A 22,863-nucleotide genomic window follows, 5' to 3' on the forward strand; every position below is an offset into this window, starting at 1 on the left:
TTTCATTCATACATTTCCTTTTTATACAGTTTTGAATATGAGTATAGTTTGAGTGATTCTGAGTAATTCCAGGAAAAGACGAGAAAAAGGCATTTTAGTGTAATCCAGTTATCACGTTGTAGTTTTTCGGCTGATTATCTAATCATCCTGAAATCAACGCTAGATTATCATTATTATATCTCCTCGTGCATACATGAAATGGCCCTCATAGTGGGGCGCCCCCCCCCCCCCCACCACAGCCAATGGTAGAAAGCACAACACGGTCCACACAGATAGCTTTGATCGCGGGAGAAATAAATATCAGATCAACGCAAGATTTTATATTCTAGTGTTCTTACCTTGTCTCTGATGTAATGCAAAAAAAATAATCCAATTATCTGATCGCCATTCCAGTTATCCACAGCAATCCTGTCCCCGACATTACAGAGCGGTACACATAAACGGGCGGGCGGGGTTAGTGTTCCATGCCATCGTTGTAAAGGTCTGCCTCGCCTGAGTATTTAAACCCCGCCCCCACAGCTCAGATCTGCTCAGAAAATACACCAGACCATTTCCAATGGAGTGCAATAGCTCCGCAAGGCAGTAGAGGGCGGTGTTGACCGTCTGCCAGCTCAGACACATTCCCCAGGGTCTACAGAGGCTGCAGCCATGAATTATGAATAGATATAGCGAATAAAAGAAATAACAATCATAAAAACTAGTTAACTCGTTTTTGGCAATTAATGTGTTAACACATTGGCTGCCATGCATTGTACCCATCTTTGGGCCCAGTCTGCCAGCGCTGTAACCCTATGGAGATGTTTACCTTTTTTAATATTATAACTATATCGACATTACTATGGCCCATTCAACATCGGGTATCTATCGTTCCGGATGTGGGAACGTTATATTTTTTCATTCATACATTGTCGTGTTAATACTGTCGTGAATATAAGTATGTTTTTAAGGTTTTCTGCAGTAATTCCTAAAACACGAGTTATAGGCCCCTATATGATAGATTATCGATTGGCGTTTCTTTCCTATACACGCTATATTAAAAAATTCAAATGTATATGATCGGTATACATTATTCTTCATCATGCATGAAGGAAAGGGGGGGGGCTGGGTCGTTTATAATTCCTTGATTGTCAGTAACGTCTTTTTTTAGTATGGGTTGATACGTTGATCAGATGGATTGCAGTGAAATAAATAAACAATCGGGCTGAAAATAACGTTAGATTCCTCTTACCGTTCGCCGATGATATGATAATATTCCAATTATTTGATGTCGATCTGCTAGATCCATTTCCCGTTTGTATGACGCAATAAACGCCGAAATCATATTGATTATTGCATTTCGAAAGCGATCCAATGCACTCAAGTGTGTATCTAGACCCATGTTACAATATATCTCTGGCGGAGGAATTTCCCCGATGCACCAAGCGCCACGCACACACACACACACACAGAGCTCCCTCCAAGGTATTGGCTTGTGTTGCTACACGGACACATTTGTATGTTGCACCACGGTACTGCCTGGCTTACAGACTAGTAAACAAACACTCCGTCTCTTATTATATGTGAACTAAAGAGTACAAGGTTTACACAACAGCCCCCACCCGCTGTTTTATTGTATTTGTACCTGCACTACCTGCTGTCAGCTGTTTATCTCTCTCTGTGAGCTTGATTAGCTAGCGTTAGCTCACGTTAGCTAGCGTTAGCTCCGCGGCTAATATTACCATACCCTGAACTAAATCAATGACTAGGTTCTAAATCATTCAAGTAGTTTTCACTGCACATAGAAGTAGCCAAACAGCGGGAGCATTTCGGGAGCATATGACCAAACCCCAGGCAATTTCGAGCCCTTAAGGAATCAAATAAGTCTGCCATGGCTACATGCTAACTATGGGTGGGAATCACCAGTTTCATCACGATACGATATCGATTCTTTGGACAACGATACGATATTTGCCGATATCACAAAGTCTGCCACGATACGATACGATTCGATTCAGGTGCCTGCGATCGATATGAGGCGATATTATGTGCCCATTTAACACAATCAGTCACATTTAGATCAACTAAAAAAAGGCTACGGAAATATCAATTGATGTTTTTATTTTTGAGCTCTTCCAGACATTTAAATGAAAAACAATCTATTGTTTTTAATACAAATAGACCTGTTAACTTTTTATATATTGAGCTTTAAACTTTAAGTAAAATGTTTTGGAACTCACAACACGCAAGCTAAAACCCTTTCCTCTCCCAAACGTCCTACAATTGTTTTATGTTGCATGATGATCATGAATACATATATTATGTATTCATGTTTAAATATCAACATTATCTGTCCATCCTCAGTAACACACACACACACACACAGAATGCCCCTCACGCAACCCAGTCCCCCACAGAAAGGTAGACTGCCCAGTGCCCCCACCCTTGCTCTTTCCCAAGTCCCCTCTCCTCTCTCCTCTCCTCTCATGGTTAGCTGCAGTGCTTAGCATAGTTAGCTCACGCTAACGCAACGTTCATTTCGGTATTTAACGCGACATATTGGGTATAAAGGAATGGAGAGGATGGAAAGCATCTTAGATGCATTTAACCCCTTGTGGGGAAAAAACAACAGGCACTTATTTCGGGCAAAATAGGCGGACTCTGAAGCAATGCTGTCTAACGTCTACACACGCTGAGCTGCGCTGAGCTACTGTTGTTGCAGCCGGGCGGATATGCTCACGAGGGGATTTTCAAAATAAGAGTATCGCAATATGAATCGATCTTTTTACGTTGCATCGATCCTATTTGATTATTGATAATAGATCGATATATCGATCTGGATCGATGTATCGTCCCACCCCTAATGCTAACGCTAACGTTGTTTTGAAAACCTGGCAGCGATAAGGGAATCGAAAGTCACGGAGGCACACGGTTCCAGGCATCGGACAATTGGGAACCGGTTTTCGATTCCCATCCCTAATGGCGATAGAACGCCAGGTAGTTTGCAGGCTGTTAGACCCGGAAATAGGCACATAACTTGCTGTCCCACGATTGGCGCACATGTCACATGACCTGGCCAATCATAGCGCAAAACTCGAACGCGGAAACGAAGTTCTGTTGTAGAAGGCATTCACGCGTCCGGTACCGGACCGCACGGGTGGAAGAGGTTAAAGTAATCCAAAATCTGTATTTGCCAGACTCTGATGCCATGATGTCTTTTGCAGAGTCGACTAGAGGAAAACGTGGGACCATGAAGAAAGAGAAGGGGGAAAAGGAGGAAGAGCCTCCCACAAAACGAGCTCCTCCCACAAAACAAGCCCCCCCCATAACACAACAAGCCCCTCCCACAAAACAACAAGCCCCTCCCACAAAACAACAAGCCCCTCTTACAAAACAAGCCCTTCCCACAAAACAACAAGCCCCTCTCACAAAACAAGCCCCTCTCACGAAACAAGCCCCTCCCACAAAACAAGCCCCTCTCACAAAACAAGCCCCTCTCACAAAACAACAAGCCCCTCTCACAAAACAAGAAGCCCCTCTCACAAAACAACAAGCCCCTCCCACAAAACAACAAGCCCCTCCCACAAAACAACAAGCCCCTCCCACAAAACAAGAAGCCCCTCTCACAAAACAAACCCCTCTCACAAAACAACAAGCCCCTCTCACAAAACAAGCCCCTCCCACAAAACAACAAGCCCCTCCCACAAAACAAGCCCCTCTCACAAAACAAGCTTTTCTCACAAAACAACAAGCCCCTCTCACAAAACAAGAAGCCCCTCTCACAAAACAAGAAGCCCCTCTCACAAAACAACAAGCCCCTGCCACAAAACAACAAGCCCCTCCCACAAAACAACAAGCCCCTCCCACAAAACAAGAAGCCCCTCTCACAAAACAAGAAGCCCCTCTCACAAAACAACAAGCCCCTCCCACAAAACAACAAGCCCCTCCCACAAAACAACAAGCCCCTCCCACAAAACAAGAAGCCCCTCTCACAAAACAAGCCCCTCTCACAAAACAAGCCCCTCCCACAAAACAACAAGCCCATCCCACAAAACAACAAGCCCCTCCCACACAACAAGAAGCCCCTCTCACAAAACAAGCCCCTCCCACAAAACAACAAGCCCCTCCCACAAAACAACAAGCCCCTCCCACAAAACAAGAAGCCCCTCTCACAAAACAAGAAGCCCCTCTCACAAAACAAGCCCCTCTCACAAAACAACAAGCCCCTCCCACAAAACAACAAGCCCCTCCCACAAAACAAGCTCCCCCCACAAAACAAGCTCCTCCTATAAAACAAGCCCCTCCTATAAAACAACACGCCCCTCCCATAACACAACATGCCCCTCTCACAAATCAACAAGCCCCTCTCACAAATCAAGCCCCTCCCACAAAACAAGCCCATTCCACTTTGCCAGACGCCACCTCTTCATTGGTCAAAGATGCATCTGCGTCATTGATTGACGATCAACCAGAGCTCCAGATCAAAGAGGCTGAGGTGGGAGAGAACCGACCCAGCATCGATGCCGCCTCTACTGGGCCTCTACTGGCCTCTACTGGGCAGGACCATGGAGGGATGGAGACAGAAGACCAGGCTAGACCTGCTCTCAAAGGTAGAGTGATTCAATGATGCAAGTGTCATTTTCTATTTCTTTTTTATAAGTAATTCATTCTTAACACAATAACTGCCACGCAATATACGCATCCTTAGCAGCTGACGCCATCACTGTAAACAGGAGTCGCTCACCTTGTTTGCAGGGCTATAACTATTTAAATATTATAGCTATATATGCAATACTATGGCCCATTTGACATCGGGTATCTATCGTTCAATATGTGGAAAAGTAATATTTTTTCCATCCATCTTTTTATACCGTGGTGAATATAAGTATAGTTTTAGAGTGGTCTGGGATAATTTCTAGAACGCTAGTAATAGGCCGCAACGCATATTATACTTAATCCATTGGTATTTCGTCCCTATACACGCTACAATAAAAAATTCAAATGCACATGATCGGTCATCATGCATGCAGGAAAGGGGGGGGGGGTCGTTTATGATTAATTGATTGTCAATAACGGCATTTGTTAGTACAGCATCATACGTTGATCAGAGCGATGGCAATGATGAAAATGGACAATCAAGCTGAAATTAACGTTAGATTGCTCTTACCTCTGGCCGATGATACTGCAAAAAGAATATTCCAATTATTTGATTGCCATCTGCTAGATCGTATTTCCATTTGGCCAACGCCATAAGCTCCAAAAGCATAATGATTCTGGCGTCTCGAAGGCGATTCAATGCAAGCAAGTGTGTATCTGGATCCACGTTACAAGAAAACTCCGCCCGGAAGACATTCACTGATGCACAGAGTCAAGCTTCCTCCAGAAAGTAAGTGCAACATCGGTCGAATACAACCAGGCGGCGGTATCGGGCCGTTGCGATCTCAGACAGAGTGCCAAACATTCCCACAGCACAGCAGGATGAATTATGAATGGAAATAGCGAATAAAAGAAATAACGATTATAATAGCGAGTATACTCGTTGTTGGCATAATTCGATTGGCGGGCTATAACGAGTTAACTAATTTTTGGCGCAGAAACGGTTAACACTACGTTTCTGTGGCCCAGCGCTTGAGTGCCGTTAACGTAGATCTACGTTTTTGTCTCTGTATTTCTTTTATTCACTATTGCCATTCATAATTTATGAATGTGGTCTAAACCACATTTCATTCTTGCATGAGGAGACATAATAACGATAATCTAGCGTTGATTTCAGGATGATTAGATAATCAGGCGAAAAATGACATCGTGATAACTGGATTTCACTAAACCGCTATTATCGCGTCTTTTCCTGGGATTACTCAGAAGCACCCAAACTATACTCATATTCGGTATCAAACGGAAATGTACGGATGAAAAAACAATCTGTTTTTTGCATGTTGACCAGAAGTAACTCACTGACAATCGTAGTTTAAGCACTCGCAAACACGGCCTTCTCTCCATTAAACAGAGCGATGGCAGACAACGGCTCAATTCCCGGAAGGAATTATGCAGTGATGTATTTATCAGGAGTGTGTATTTTAAGAGGAATTATGCAGTGATGTAATTATCAGAAGGAGTGTGTATTTTAAGAGGAATTATGCAGTGATGTAGTTATCAGAAGGAGTGTGTATTTTAAGAGGAATTATGCAGTGATGTAGTTATCAGGAGTGTATTTTAAGAGGAATTATGCAGTGATATAGTTATCAGAAGGAGTGTATTTTAAGAGGAATTATGCAGTGATGTAGTTATCAGGAGTGTGTATTTTAACTAGGGCCGATCACGGGATCAAAAAAATTATAATAAAAAATCTGGAGTGAACAAAAATAAATAAAAGTAATTTTATTCAACAAACATGACCATGTTCACGTCTTAAACTCATACTGAGGCCTTAGTTTTGGTTTTAAATTACATATTATCCATTTATTTATTGTCACACAGAGCAGAAGAATTTGCCAAAACAAACGCATTTCCTTTGATTTACTCCGTCGCACGACAGTGACGTGTGCCGAAAATAGCAGACCTACAAGCTCAGAACGCGTCGCTCCCGAAACACCGGCAGGTCCACCTGATAACTCGTAACACCTGAGCAGCTAGACAAAATGTCAGAAGTTTGGAAGCATTTTTAAATTGAAACCGAAGCCAGTCCAATAGCCAGTTGCAATGTTTGCAAGGCGGATGTTCCACGTGTGTTCAATCTAGGGGTGGGAATCACCAGTTTCATCACGATACGATACGATATTTTCCGATATCACAGTCTGCCACGATACGATTAGATTCAGGTGCCTGCGATTGATATGAGACGATATTATATGCCCATTTAACACAATCAGTAACATTTAAATCAACAACAAAAAAGACAATGGAAATATCATTTGACATATTTATTTTTTATCTCTTCCAGACATTTAAATGAAAAACAATCTATTGTTTTTAATACAAATAGACCTCCTGTTCACTGTTTTTGGTTTGTTTTTCTTTTTTTCCCGATATTAATATCCTATCACAGCGCTGTATTTTGGCTGGAAAAGGCATATTGGGAGTCAGAAGGTGCAGTACCGGCCATATCATGTTAGTGGGGCTATCTCAAGAATGCAGTAACCCCCCCTCCTTCCCAGTCCCTAGTGGACCTCTGCTGCTCTCTCTATCAGCTTAGCTTAGTTAGCTCACGCTAACGCAACGTTAATTTTGGACGTGGGCATAAAGGAATGGCGAGGATGGAAAGCATGTTGGATGCATTTGACTCCTTGTGGGGGAAAAAACAACAGGCACTTATTTCGGGCAAAATAGGCGGACTCTGAAGCAATGCTGTCTAACGTCTACACACGCTGAGCTGCGCTGAGCTACTGTTGTTGCAGCCAGCTGGGCGGATATGCTCACGAGGGGATTTTCAAAATAAGAGTATCGCAATATGAATCGATCTTGGCTCGATCTGGATCGATGTATCGTCCCACCCCTATGTTCAACGTTATGTGACTAGAGCGAGCAAAGGAATGGGGGACGGCTGGTGCTCTGCCAAACAGCTGTATTGAATGCCTTGCTTGAATGAAGAACATTCACCTGGATAACGTCAACATTCGCTTTGTGAGGATTATTCGTCTGCGTTTCAGACCAAAATGGAGCAAATCATTACGTAAGTTGAACGCTGAATCTATACTAATGTGCAAACAGATTGAAACTTTGAATATTTCTCGTATGGTGAATGTAATGCGAGCCACCACGCTCGACTGGGGCTATTGAGGGAACAGAGGGGCTTGTCTCGCTTCGCCAGTTTCTGACAAATGTGTCAAATTGGTTACTAATGTGAAAGATCGGATCGGAAAAGATCGTTATCGACAGATACTCAAAATCACATGATCGGGATCGGATCGGGAGAAAGAAAATGCGATCGGGACATCCCTAATTTTAACCCCTTTAACACTTTCAACGCCAATCACGTAATATTACGTGTTTGCTCGCCAACCGGTGAGCGCCAAAAACGTAATATTGCGGTTTTAGTTCGTTTTATTTTAATTTTAATATCCTATACACTCTCACGGACCTCGGTGTTACCATTGGAACTCATTCTGAGACCCAGAGAGTGCAATGCCGGCCGAATCCTGCTAGGTGTCAGTATCGCCGACCCTTTGAAACCTTATTTCACACTGTTACATTTGATATGATCCGGGCGGAGAATTTGGAACCGTGCAAGTGAAACGGTTCATCCGAGCACCTTGGAATGCGTTCAGCACACTTCATGTCAGGGACCCGATGGACATCAATACTGGAAATCGCGATCAGACAATTGGAATATACATTTTGGGATACCTCCTAGTAAAGGTAAGGACTATTATGATATCAATCCTACTTTGATCCAACAATGATTTCACATCGATCACAACGATCAACGTATGTAGTATTCAAAACGTATGCCATTGCTGACGATCAGAGCATCAAAAAATGCCCCTCCCCCTTTGATGCATTCATGATGAAACATAACACCTATTATATACCTTGGATTTTGAAATATTAACGTGTCCAGGCGAGCAACACAAATGACTTAAGCAAAATTCACATAGCGCTCCATAACTCAGCTTTCAGGAATTAGCCCGGATCACTCTGAAACTAATAGGGTGTAAAGGTACACTTATCCGTACCGAACAGAACCGTTTCAGTGTGTACCGTACCGAAACGGCTGTGTAGTGTACCGAATGAATACAACGGTATGTTAACCACTAACGACCGCCCACCGGGGGCTGTTTTTTTTCACAATCTAATATAATTATTTTATTTTTTATTTTATTTTTTACAAGTCGATTATTAATTTCAATATAGAATATTCGTTGACAGCCCTACAAGTACAATTAGTTACTGCACACTACATCACCCTGCCCTGAGTGGAACATGGAAAGCCAAACTTTCCCCCACTGTACCGAAAACCCGTACCGAACCTTGACTTCAAAACCGAGGTACGTACCGTACCGTGGTTTTTGTGTACCGTTACACCCCTAGAAACTATACAATATTCACCACGGGATAACGCGTGAACGTATACATGAAAAATATAACTATTTTTTTACATGTTGGGCGAGAGATAGTGACTGTCAAATGAGCCATAGTATTGTCTCCATAGCTATAATATAGAATATAGATATAGCTCTGCAAACGTCATGACACACAGTGAAAATGCCTATCTTTTAACGTGGTCTACACGCTACAGGATGAGGATAATAGCTGGCGCTGAATGAGTTAAGCCTGACGGCCCTGGTACTGGGCCGAGATTAACCCTTTCTCCGCCGATGACATGTTAAGACGTCATTCCTCGCCATGCGTAATCTGCCAATGACGTTTTACAGCGTCTTTGAGATCAATATTTCAAATTTCTGTCATGGTATTCATATTTCACCCACGGATCCTTGACTGGTGCTGTAGGACTCCGCTCAACTCTCCAACGCTTCAATACCGCCACCTGGTGGCCGATCGGCGAGTTGCAACCGGATGTTGATAATTGTGACGCCGGTGTGTCTCCCTATTCCCTCCGGCCACTCGCTATCGCTCGCGGGACTCCATCTTGACACACTGGATAATCGATCCGTTGCCATAACTCAATAAACAACATTATTTGGACGTGTATATAGTATTATACAACCTGGAAATGGATCGCATAGATCAACATCCCATAATAGCGATCTTTTTGCTCCACGCTCATCACCCAACGGTAAGAGGAGACTGGGGTGAGTTTCAGCGTTTTTGATTATTATTATCCATACTGTTCTGATCTATATATCACCCATACTACATGAATGATTTAATGTCGGCCACGGACTTATAAACGACCCCCCCCCCCCCTCCTCCGGTCAACCGTGCATGATGAGTCATAACGTCTGGGACCTTGTACAGTTGACTTTTTTAATCTGGCATCAATTGGTATCAAACTGCATTTGATGATCTAATATAGCATTTATGGCTATAACTCACATTCTATGAAATACTGCAGAAAACGATAAAAACATATTTATACTCTAGACCGTCTTTTTGTATGAATGTGTGAATGAAAAAGTAAAACGTTCCTACATCCTGAACGATAGCTAATCGATGTTGAATGGGCCATAGTAATGTCAATTTAGCAAGTAGGTGAACATCTCCATAGACAAATAGAGCTGGCAGACTGGCTACAAGGATGGATATAAGCGTGGCAGAGAAAGGGTTAATATCGCATCATAAATCGATCAATACAGTCCGTATTAATTAATGTTTCTTTTTCAAATGTAGCCAAGAGTAAAGACCCTAACCATATCAATACAGCAGTAAAAGTGTATATTTTCATCTTTATACCCAAATAATCTTTTAATTATGGTTCTTACATCACCGATTGGAGGGTTCTCTATCAGATTTGTAGCTTTAGCTCTTGCAATCTTTGTAAATACTATAAATATAGGCAGACAGCTTTTCTGCTAATCTCCACACGAGCAATGCTGCAAGTGCTGGAAATGGTGTCTTTTTTATCTAATAAGATAACGTTTTCAATCTGTTCACCTCATTCCAATAATATTTGTATTATTATTACTTTGCGTTGCTGTATCAATATAAAATTGGCATGCAAAATATCACACTATATTGCTGTATTGATTTTTTTCCTTTTTAGTTAAATAAAAAAAAAGATTTAAATGTTTTGTTTTACCAAATATCATCAAAATGAAATCCTCAATTTGAATAAAGTGATTCATCTGATTAAATGAGTCATTTAAAAAAAATTAAATCAACTTTCTTTAATGAATATAACTCATCGGTTTCGTCAACATAAATAATCCAATAAGGGCACGGTTGGTACGAAAGTGATGGTGACGTCTTGATGGAGTGCAGAGTGCCAAGCGGATGCAGATAAGCTACATCATTTATGATAAATGTTTTATTTATACTATAATAGTATAATACTATAATATTAGTGTAGCCTAATCTTTATCTGCAACTGTGAAGAAAACCCCCATTGGTTTAAACAGAATGAATAGAAAATATATACCGGTATATAATTTTAATTTTTTTTTAATGTTGATTTAGAATTCGAACACCAACGTAACGAACTAATGTCCGAACGTTTGGGTTCAGCCCTACTGACTTCCTGTAATTTTATGTGCCAACTCAAGCTCTTAGAACGACCACAGCCGACCTCCTTAACCTACCCTTGTCACTCCCTGGTACCGTTTTCTACTTTCTTGACTTTTTTTGTGTGTGTGTGTGTGAGCACAGCGGTGTCTGTGTTTATTATTATTTCATGAAATTGGGTCCGTATCTTCATTTTACATATATTTTCATTATGTCAAAAGATTATGATTTGAAACGCTCTAAAACAAAAGTTATTAGTATAGGGTAACAACGTTGTGCCTGGCGTCCGTTTTCATCAGCTCCACTCCCATGTTAAAAGGCATTTTTAATCTGCACTCATTCGTTCAATTCTAGATAGAATTATCAAATGCAATCTCTCTACACACTGTCAGTGGTCAATCTAATTATTAATGATGCTGTTAACGATGTAGAACACACAGTGGCGCAATTGCTCTACAGCTCACTTTGCCTGCCACTAAGCAGGCAGGCTGCGGTGATTATGCTGGGGAATGTGGCTGAAGGGCACCATACTGCTCCGGTGGGGGGGGGGGGCGGGCGGTGCGAGACAGCGCTCAACACAAAACAACCACATTTCCACCTCTCTTCCGCGTCCTCTCCCCTATCGCGTGTCACAGGCTGACATACGAGACCCCCAGGCCGGCCCCCCGCTTCGATGCGGAACTGTCACTAGGGCTCCATTCGCGGAAGTACTCTGGTGCTTCACCGACAGCGATCTGTGTTCAGAATTATACCGGGAGATTGAGTAATGCTCGCCCGCAGAATATAATAGTAATAATCAGCGCTTACTAACGTTTAGCGTCTCCGCTATTTCTGACCGAATTAGTCAACCTTTCTTTTTTATAATGGCAGATTCTTATTCAAAATTTATAGAAATATGATGAATATGACTGTTTCTCAGTTTTTTTTAATAAAAACGGACGTGGTATCAAACGAACACGAATTTAAGTGGTTAAAATTTGGAAATATTTGTAATTTGTTACAGATATCTTGAGATTAGGCTATTGTTAATCATGGGGAAATTATTTCTTTTAAATAGTAAACAGTTAAAATGATATGGCTTTGATCATTTAATCTCTTAAACCCAGTGAGTGTCAAAATCCTAGGGAGCCACAAGGGTTAAGCCCAACGGGTCCGGCACCGGTCCCAAAATGACATCCCGTCATAAATCAATCTCTCCAGACTGTATGACATTAACACATTCTTTGCTACGCAGTATGCCCATCTATACCACTCTCTGCCAGTGCTGTAACCCTATGGAGTGGCTCACCTTCTTTGCAGGGCTATAACTTGGCTTTCCATGTTCCACTCAGGGGTGATGTAGTGTGCAGTTACTGTTAAGTAGGGCTGTCGACAAATAATAATTCTGTTCAAATATGTTCAGTTACTGTGACTTACAGTTCTCAGTTAAGGCAACTCAAATGTGAGACAAGATGTTCCTGTGTCTGCAAAACTGCCATGTACAGATCTTTGTCAATGCAAAAACTGCAAATGTTTCTAAGGAAACTGAGGATATAGGGCTACATGGGATGATGACTCGGATGACGGTGGTGAGGATGATTAACGCCAGTGTTGCCTGGGAAGTGTGGTGGTGGATGAGGGGGTTCTGAAAGCTAACATACTTTAAACATCACTACGAACTAGCAGAGCTACATAAACATCACTGTAAATAATAAAACTAGATGGCATACAGACAGTATCTGAAGAAAACTAGAATGCTAGTTATGTAAAAAAAAAAAAGCTAAACTGTGAAATAGTGTATCCACATATTGATTGATTGATTGATTGATTGATTGATTGAAAACTGTATTAACAGATTGCAGAATGGGTACAATACAGTACGGCTCAATACACACAATTGTTAACACTTTGAATGCCCAAACCGAGATATTTTCGTGTTATTTTTTTCTTTTTTTTTTTTTTATTAGCGATCTGAATTCATATTTCATCAACCGTTGGTAAATCAGCCACCCCAGGCCCTCGGATGTGAAAAAAGCGCCCCCTATCGTCTCCCAGATGGTAATTCACCCTTTTGGATTGGACTCGATGAAAATACATGAGAAAAAAAAACCCGGACTCCACATTTTACTTCTCACGCACGCAACCGGCGTCGATCAGCTTCATGCTGGACCCTCAGCACAGCGTGGTTACTGTGTTTTACAGTATATGCGTGGGATCAATAAAAGGATAGATTTTTGGAATGGCTATCAGGAATTGGAATAATCCATTTGGATACCATCTGATCTCAGGTAAGGAATCTATTTTACCAGTCTTAGGATAATCAGACCCGTTTTCACGGATATAATAAGCTTTTCCCCTATAATGTGATATGGCTGTTTGACTGTAAGAGCGATTAGGAACTGAGAGAATCGATTTTCAGCGCGCGGCACCAGCGTGCACACGTACACATATACTATCAATAATCTAGCGTTTATTTGAAAACGATTCATAAATAGGCCGAAAAATTACAACGTTCTAGAATATTACAGTACAGGGTGATTATCATGGAATCTCTTCTTTTTTCCGTAAAAACGAGGGCTTTTCAAAATGCTATAAAACGGAAATGAACCGTTAAAAAAACAATCCGCTTCGACAATGTTGACTGGAAATGGGTCATTGATAATGCGACAGGCAGATTAGACACATAGCCATAATTTAAAACATAGATTAGGCGATATTAATGCTAACATTGCAGTGGATGGTGGGCATTCAAGCACTAAATGTGCGCCCCCTGCTGGGCACTGAAAGTGTTAAGGGGATGCAGACCAGAGAGATTTTCGTCTTGTTTACGTCATGGTCCCCCATTTTCAATTCATCATGACATTTATGACATACACGACATACAGATATATAATTACATTTATGACACAAATCGATCTCTAAACAATGTTTGTATGTCTCCGTAATGGTATGATTCTGGCCTGGTAGGTTAAGCCACCGTTCGACGCAGTTTATATATATATCCCACCGTGTCTGTGTAAAATCTTGTACACGTTCTTTCTGAACGGACGTGAGATGCATATAACATTGTTTAGAAACCTTTTCGCGAACTTTAGAAGGTGTTTTTTGTCCATTTTCGTCCGTAACGTTACTCTGTGGATGTCATTTGTTGTCACCGGATGGCCGTATCCTCGCAACAAAGAGCTGCTATTGGTCGAGCGCAAGATACGTGACCGAACTCGCACCAATTACGTCAAATAAAACTCTGTGGTGACCAAGTATCCGTTCGCGAGGAAACATCTAGTGCCGACTTATTATTGCGCAAAACGGGCAGGATTGTAAATGGAGAACTTTTTATTCCTAAATCTACACCAATATATCTTTCACCCAGAGTGAAAATTGTGTAGTCCGCCGAGGTGGGAACGGGATGAAACGATACAGCCTTCACCTTACGGCCTACTAGCACCAATTCCACGTCACACACTGAGAGAGAGGGGTGTGTGTGTTCGCTCTATGAGGCTATGTTAAATTACAGGTAATCTGGACTTCCGGTTATGGCGGCCACGTGTGATAAACTCCTGCAAGAACACCTACCATTTGTGATAAAACCTCGCATTTTGGAAGAAAGAGAAGACACAATGTCAAAGGGAGTAGGAAAAGTGAGCAAATGGGTTACAGAAAAGAGCCCCGGGCAGAGACAACAAAATCTAACGGAATACCGAGCTACCAGTGAGACGTCGAGGGCTAGCATGAAGAACGGGAGGAGACGGCTAGCAGGGAGAAAGGAAGAGATTGGGGGCGACAAGGCAGACCTGATTCTGTTGGCTATTCATTCCATGAAAGCAGAGGTCTCGACAAGGTTTGACGAAGTTATGGGTGCGATAGAAAGCATGATAAAGGATATAAATGAATGCAGAGAACGAGTGGAACAGGCCGAAACAAGAATTTCAGACGTGGATGACCTGGCGCCTAGCATGCAAGCTACAGTGGCTACGCTGGAGAAAAAACGCAAGGCCCAGGAGGAGAAGGTCCAAGACTTGGAAAATAGATTGCGACTGAACAATTTAAGACTGGTAAATTTGCCCGAGGGAGCTGAAGGACGAGACCCATGCTCTTTCCTGGAAGAGTGGCTGCCAGAAATACTGAGCTCCATAACTCTAAAATCCCCCCCCCCCCCAATTTTTTTTGGAAAGGGCGCACCGAATTGGACCAAGGAAGGACGCCAGCACAGTAGCGAGGACACTTATAATGAAGTTTGTCAACTACAGGGACAATCAGGCGTTGCGGCAGATCGAGGCTTGAAGGAGGGCGTTAAATACAAGGACAAACGGGTGCGGTTCTACTCTGACTTTGCTGCGGGGATACACCAACAGAGAAAGGAGTACTCAGTCCGAATGGAGCTGCTTAGTCGGGGGATCAGGAATGGAGTGACTCATCTTGCAAAAATGCTGGTAACATATAAAGAAAGCATGTACACTTTCAACAACCCTGCCGAAGTACAGGCGTTCATCAGGAAGATGTAGAAGGTGGACGATGAGAGAACAAACCATTAAAATGGTTGAACGCTAGAGCAAAGGCGTATGTGTTTGGAACTGTATGTGAAAACGTGGTCTGTTTCAGGGGAAGAAATGGCTGGTACACTCATTGACGGGTAGAGGCAGGAACATGAATGGTGTGGTGGCCATCTTACTTCGGTGGACTATTTAAGTATGTGCACTGTGGACTTTTGTGTTGTGAGTGGGCATGCTGCCCTGCAGCAGCGTCGGTCTCCGTTGGCCAACAGCACGGGTGAGTCATCTGGGCCCAGGAGTTCAAAATTTGTAATCCCTATTTATTGATTGATTGCTTGATTGAAATTTTTTATTAACAGATTGCAGAAGGTGTACAGTACAGTACAGCTCAATACAATTACACACAATTGTTAATGGCATTCAGACCAGAGAAAGACTTTCGTCTTGTTTACATCAGTGTCCCCCATTTTCAATTCATAATGAGTTGATATGAATGAATCCAAATCTGATCAGATAGGGATTAAAAGTTTTGAACTCCTGGGCCCAGGTGTTTATACATATCTATGGGTAGAAATGTGCTCTGTCGTTGGGAAGGAGGGGGGGGGGGGGGGCGGGGAGACAGGGGAGGGTGAGCGTGTGTAGGGAGGGAGGGAGGGGGGTGGTAGGGTTTGGTCAACAAGGGAGATGCAGTGAACTCTTGGGACACGACATGTACTAATTGAATGATTAGTGGGGAGCAACCATACAATGTGGTGCTCACATGACTTAATTTGCAAGTATTGACGGAAAACTGTATTCAAAAGTGAAAGCCTGACTCAAAAGAAAGCTTGTCCCCTTCTCATCAACAATCCAAGATGGCAGCATGTCAGTGTCTGTCTGTTAGTAGTACATTTTTTATTGGATTTAGCACCATTTTCTACTTTTTACTAAAGTTTTTATGTTGCTGATTTGTGTACTGTTTGAGGTACCTGATTTGCCCTGCAAACAGTGGCCTAGTTTTTTGCTGTTTGGGAGCTGCTCTGCTTTCCAGGCTGTGGCCTACTCAGCAGCAGCCCTGCTACCAGCCACCACCACCAGGCCAGCCCCAGGCTACTAGCCACCCCCACCAGGCCAGCACCAGGCTACCAGCTACCAGCCACCACCACCAGGCCAGCCCCAGGCTACCAGCTACCAGCCACCACCACCAGGCCAGCCCCAGGCTACCAGCTACCAGCCACCACCACCAGGCCAGCCCCAGGCTACCAGCTACCAGCCACCACCACCAGGCCAGCACCAGGCTACCAGCTACCAGCCACCACTACCAGGCCAGCACCAGGCTACCAGCTACCAGCCACCACCACCAGGCCAGCACCAGGCTACCAGCTACCAGCCACCACTACCAGGCCAGCACCAGCTACTAGCCACCACCACCAGGCCAGCCCCAGGCTACCAGCTACCAGCCACCACCACCAGGCCAGCACCAGACTACCAGTCACCACCACCAGGCCAGCCCCAGGCTACCAGCTACCAGCCACCACCACCAGGCCAGCACCAGGCTACCAGCTACCAGCCACCACCACCAGGCCAGCGCCAGGCTACCAGCTACCAGCCACCACCACCAGGCCAGCCCCAGGCTACCAGCTACCAGCCACCACCACCAGGCCAGCACCAGGCTACCAGCTACCAGCCACCACCACCAGGCCAGCGCCAGGCTACCAGCTACCAGCCACCACCACCAGGCCAGCCCCAGGCTACCAGCTACCAGCCACCACCACCAGGCCAGCACCAGGCTACCAGCTACCAGCCACCACTACCAGGCCAGCCCCAGGCTACCAGCTACCAGCCACCACCACCAGGCCAGCCCCAGGCTACCAGCTACCAGCCACCACCACCAGGCCAGCACCAGGCTACCAGCTACCAGCCACCACTACCAGGCCAGCCCCAGGCTACCAGCTACCAGCCACCACCACCAGGCCAGCACCAGACTACCAGCTACCACCACCAGGCCAGCACCAGGCTACCAGCTACCAGCTACCAGCCACCACTACCAGGCCAGCACCAGGCTACCAGCCACCACCACCAGGCCAGCCCCAGGCTACCAGCCACCACCACCAGGCCAGCACCAGACTACCAGCCACCACCACCAGGCCAGCCCCATGCTACCAGTCACCACCACCAGGCCAGCCCCAGGCTACCAGCTACCAGCCACCACCACCAGGCCAGCACCAGGCTACCAGCTACCAGCCACCACCACCAGGCCAGCGCCAGGCTACCAGCTACCAGCCACCACCACCAGGCCAGCCCCAGGCTACCAGCTACCAGCCACCACCACCAGGCCAGCACCAGGCTACCAGCTACCAGCCACCACCACCAGGCCAGCACCAGGCTACCAGCCACCACCACCAGGCCACCACCAGGCCAGCACCAGGCTACCAGCTACCAGCCACCACCACCAGGCCAGCCCCAGGCTACCAGCTACCAGCCACCACCACCAGGCCAGCGCCAGGCTACCAGCTACCAGCCACCACCACCAGGCCAGCGCCAGGCTACCAGCTACCAGCCACCACCACCAGGCCAGCACCAGGCTACCAACTACCAGCCACCACCACCAGGCCAGCGCCAGGCTACCAGCTACCAGCCACCACCACCAGGAGTGGATTGGACTTTCTTCCAAGCAAGTTAACATGTTCTCCCCACTTATCTTGCTCTTGCTGACTGTCCTGTATCCAAAGGAAGTGCATGAGAACTGTGGAAACGTTTACGTGCCTCTACAAATGTCCCTTCCACAAAAAGGCACAGACTGGGAATTTATCTCCAATAGTTCCCAATCGTATTGCTTTTTACAAAATGCCAATGATTGTATCTTGCCCCATCTTATTAACTTATTCTGTCCTTTTGACTGGCTGCTGCAGTACTGTCATTTTAGACAAAAGGCTCGAAATGCTAAATCTGATTCTACACGTAGGCCGATGAAATTGAAGAAATGCTTTCTGATCCTTTTGCTTTTACTCTCGGGTAATGTTCACCCTAACCCTGACCCTGGTGTCAAGAGCCTGAATACTCCCAGTGATTTTAAAGAGAGATCTGGACTTGGTATTATTCACCTTAATGTTAGAAGTCTACTTCCTAAACTGGACCAAGTTAAAATATGGGCAAACTCCACAGATGCGGATATTCTTATTCTTACCTGGCTCAAAAAGTCCATTACTAACAAAGTCATTTCAATCAAGGGTTACAATGTGTTTCGATGTGATCGGCCCAGGAAAGGTGGAGGCCTTGCTATATACATTAAAACCAGATTTCAAGTCACCCTCCTCTCTTCTGTATCCCTCGGTAAACAATTTGAATTGCTCGCTCTGAAGTCTCTTCTGTATCCCTCAGTAAACAATTTGAATTGCTCGCTCTGAAGTTAGAACTTCTTAAGGGTCAGTTCATCACGCTGGTTGGCTGTTACAGACCTCCCTCAGCAAGTAGTGATGCTCTAACATCTCTGAACAACATCTTATCTACCCTGGAGTGTAATGAGATTCTTCTCACTGGAGACCTAAACTGGGATTGGTTGTCTTCTGCCTCAGATAGTTTTAAAACCATCTGTGATTCTTTTAACTTGACGCAACTAATTGATAGCCCAACTAGACCAAATCCTAAATGCCCAGATAAATCTTCCCTTGATTTATCTTTAACAAATGCCCCACACAAATTTTCTGAAATTGGTGTTTTTGCTAATGACTTGAGTGACCATTGTGTCATCGCCACAGTCAGGCATGGTAAAGCTCCCGAAAACAAGACCAAGGATTGTACAGAAACGGGATCTTAAGCACTTTTGTGAACAAGCATTTCATCATGATTTATGGCAGTTTGACTTGTCCAGAATCTCCCTAATTAATGATGTGGAGTTAGCCTGGAATATCATTCTATGATACTTTTCTTAACATCATAGACAAACATGCGCCAGTCCGCAAATTTATAGTGAAAGGCCGAGACAATACCTGGTGTTCCCCTGAGCTGTCCAATCTGTTGAGAGAAAGGGATGTAGCCTGGTCTAAAGCCAGGAGCTCCAAGTCGGACACCGACTGGTTGACATTTAGACAGCTCAGAAACCAGTTTACTTCCCGTATTCAGAAGGCTAAATCTGAGTACTACTTGGCTAAAACTACCTGTAACCTAAAGGACCCCAAAAAAATTTGGAAGGTTATCAAGACCACTTATGGGAGTGACATCACAAATGAATTGCCACTCAGCATAGAAACTGAGTCCTGTACTGTGACAATAAATAACCATTCTTAATTCTTTTAACAAACATTTTATTTCATCAGGATCCTTGTTTGAGTCACTACAGCCATCAGACTCTGAACATCAGGGGCCCCTTATGTCACCCCCCCTCAAACTCAGAAACGGAACCCTTCAACTTATCTCCTTTTGATTTTTTTTTTTTTTTTTTTTTTTTTTTTTTTTCTTCTAATTTTTACTATGTTTTTATTTCATACTTATCTTGTCATGCACAGTCTCTGGAGCGCAACAGTAAGAAGCATTTTGTACAAAAGTATTCTGTACTTCTGTATGACAACTATTAAAGAAACTTGAGGTGGTTGAGGTCCATAGGGCCCTAAAGAAGCTCAACTCCGACAAATCTGCAGGTCCGGATAAATTGGAGCCTCATTTTCTCAAGGCAGCTGCTGATTTTATTGCAGAACCTTTAACTTACATTTTTAATCTCACCATCGAAAGCAATGAGATTCCATTAGTCTGGAAATCTGCCCATGTCCTCCCCCTGTTGAAAGGGGGTGATCCCCCATTACAGACCAATCTCAAAGTTGTGTGTTTTAGCCAAAGTCCTTGAGAAACTAATAAGTGAGCAGCTAAAAGATTTCTTAGACTCACATGGCCTGCTTTCCAAGAACCAGTCAGGTTTCAGAAAGAAGCACAGCACGATCACTGCTACTCTTAAAGTAGTCAATGATGTCATTGAATCACTGGATTCCAATAAATACTGTGCAGCTCTGTTCCTAGACTTATCCAAAGCCTTTGATACGGCTGACCATGCCATTTTATCGAAGTGTCTACATAAAACTGGTTTATCTAGACAGGCTGTAGAGTGGTTTTAAAATGACCTGACGGGTAGATCACAGTGTGTACAGTCTGCTGGTTTATCATCCTCTTTCTTCCCTGTACTTAAGGGTGCACCACAAGGTTCCATACTGGGACCTCTACTGTTCTCCATATATGTAAATGATCTTTGTATCAACCTGTCTAATGCTGCTTACCATTTCTATGCTGATGACACAGTAATTTATTGCTCATCTCCCAGTGTTGTGCAAACGATGGAGTTCTTGCAATCTGCCTTTGACATTGTTCAGTCACATCTTACCCAGCTTAAGCTAGTGTTAAATGCTGGCAAATCAAAGTTTATGCTCTTCTCAAATGGGAAGAGACTCCCAGCTGATCTTCCCACACGTGTTACTGCTGGAGGGACTGACATCGAAAGGGTTGCTTCCTACAAATATCTAGGCATTACAGTGGACGAGAACCTTACGTTTAAATCTCATAGACAAACTTGTGTCAAAGCTGAAGCTTAAACTCTGCTTCTTTTTCAGAAATGGGTCCCGTTTTTCACTTAAAGTGAGAAGTCACCTGATCTCGACCACCTTCTTACCACTACTCGATTATAGTGACTTACTCTACATGTATGCACCTGATCAGTACCTTAGAAATCTTGATACTGTGTACCATTCTGCCTTACGCTTTGTCACAGGATGTGGAAATCGAGTGCACCATTGCACCCTATATACCATTGCAACTTGCAAGTTACCCATCTCTACAAGTACGGCGATTTTCTCGATGGCTCTCTTGTGCACAAAGCTCTGCTTAAACTGATTCCCTCGTACCTAAGTGTGCTTCTGTGCACGAAGCAATATAAGTATGCCCTTCGTTCTCAAGCTGCTCTAACACTGGAAGTTCCCCATATGAGAACTGAATTGGGAAAAAGGGCTTTTAAATATGCTGCTCCTTCATCCTGGAACAAGATACAGGAGGACCTAAAATTACCAGGACTGGTCACCCTCGGAGAATTCAAAGCCATTTTAAAATCCTACGAACTCAGTTCCCTCGGACAGTGCAACTGTGTTTGATCATTTGCCTGTTTGATAACTTGCCTGAAATTGGAGCTTGCTGTAAATGTTTTATCTGTATTTTATTGTGATGTTCTTTTTTATGTTGGAACTTTCTGCTGCCTTGCTTGGCCAGATCGCTCTTGAAAAAGAGATTTTAATCTCAATGATGCTTATCTGGTTAAATAAAGGATTTGATTTGATACCTCTGTGAGGCCGGATTTTCAGCATTAACATTAATAAAAATTAAATATAGATCTTGCCTCAGATTAGAAGCGGATCTGGGCAGTCAGGTGGCGTAGCGGAGATTGTGCTTGTCACCAATGCAAGAGGCCCGGAATCAGCATTGCCTTGGCTTGGGCTGATCGTCATACTAACTCGTTTGGCTGAGTTAGGGGGAGGGAAGTCATGGGTGGGAATCTGGCGTTGTGGTCAGGTCTGGGCGCTTGCTCAGCGGAGGCAGGACTTGATGAAGGCAGCGTGACCTCCCACGTGTTACGCTTCACCAATGAGAGTCCTCGCTGCCGGGTGAAAAAAGAGTCACTGGCTGTCGCCGCACGTGTCGGAGGAAGCGTGCGGATGACTTCAGGGTTCCCTTGTACCGACCAGTAGGAGGAACATGCGCACAACAACCAGGTAGGGGAGGGGGGGAATTGGCGCAACCTCTACTATAACATATCGCGCAACGATAACATTCCACTTCTTTGCCTTAAAAAAAGTCTTTGGTTGCTTTCACAGTATGCTTCGGGTCATTGTCTATTTGCACTGTGAACACACACTATCTCTGATGGGTTTGTTTTGGTTTTTCAGTCCAATGATGGCTTGCTTCACTGATAGTGACAACTCTTTATACCTCATATTGAGAGTTGACCGCAATAGATTCCAAATGCAAATACCACACTTGAAATTAACTCTAGACCTTTTATCAGCTTCTTGTAAATTAAATAATGAGGGAATAACACACACCTGGCCATGGAACAGCTGAGCAGCCAATTGTCTAATTACTTTTGGTCCCTTAAAAATTAGGATCCACGTAAAGAAATTGTTGTAATTCCTATGAAATTTCATAAAACTACACTACCCAGCTCACACCAGCCTCTGTGAAAGCTGCTGAAAATATTCTTTGCAAAAACATTATTTTCGTGATTATATCTCACGGGTCGAACAAACCTAAACGTTATTGCCATAAAATACAATGTAGATTGTTTCTTTAC

At 43.9% G+C, this 22,863-nt stretch overlaps 1 protein-coding gene across 1 annotated transcript in view; it reads left to right on the forward strand.

Moving 5' to 3' along the window:
* Positions 1-22,863, forward strand: part of LOC311242966 (uncharacterized protein) — a gene marked incomplete at its 3' end in the record, with an annotated part of 158,673 nt that overhangs the window by 54,763 nt on the left and 81,047 nt on the right. The window contains exons 10-11 of the mRNA XM_084332030.1: positions 3,201-3,274; positions 15,810-15,840. Coding sequence (XP_084188156.1) covers positions 3,201-3,274; positions 15,810-15,840 — 105 coding nt within the window. The remainder of the gene's footprint in view (positions 1-3,200; positions 3,275-15,809; positions 15,841-22,863) is intronic.

The sequence above is a fragment of the Notolepis coatsorum genome (assembly GCF_963971535.1).
Source record: "Notolepis coatsorum genome assembly, chromosome: 1".
NCBI classification, from domain to species: domain Eukaryota; kingdom Metazoa; phylum Chordata; class Actinopteri; order Aulopiformes; family Paralepididae; genus Notolepis; species Notolepis coatsorum.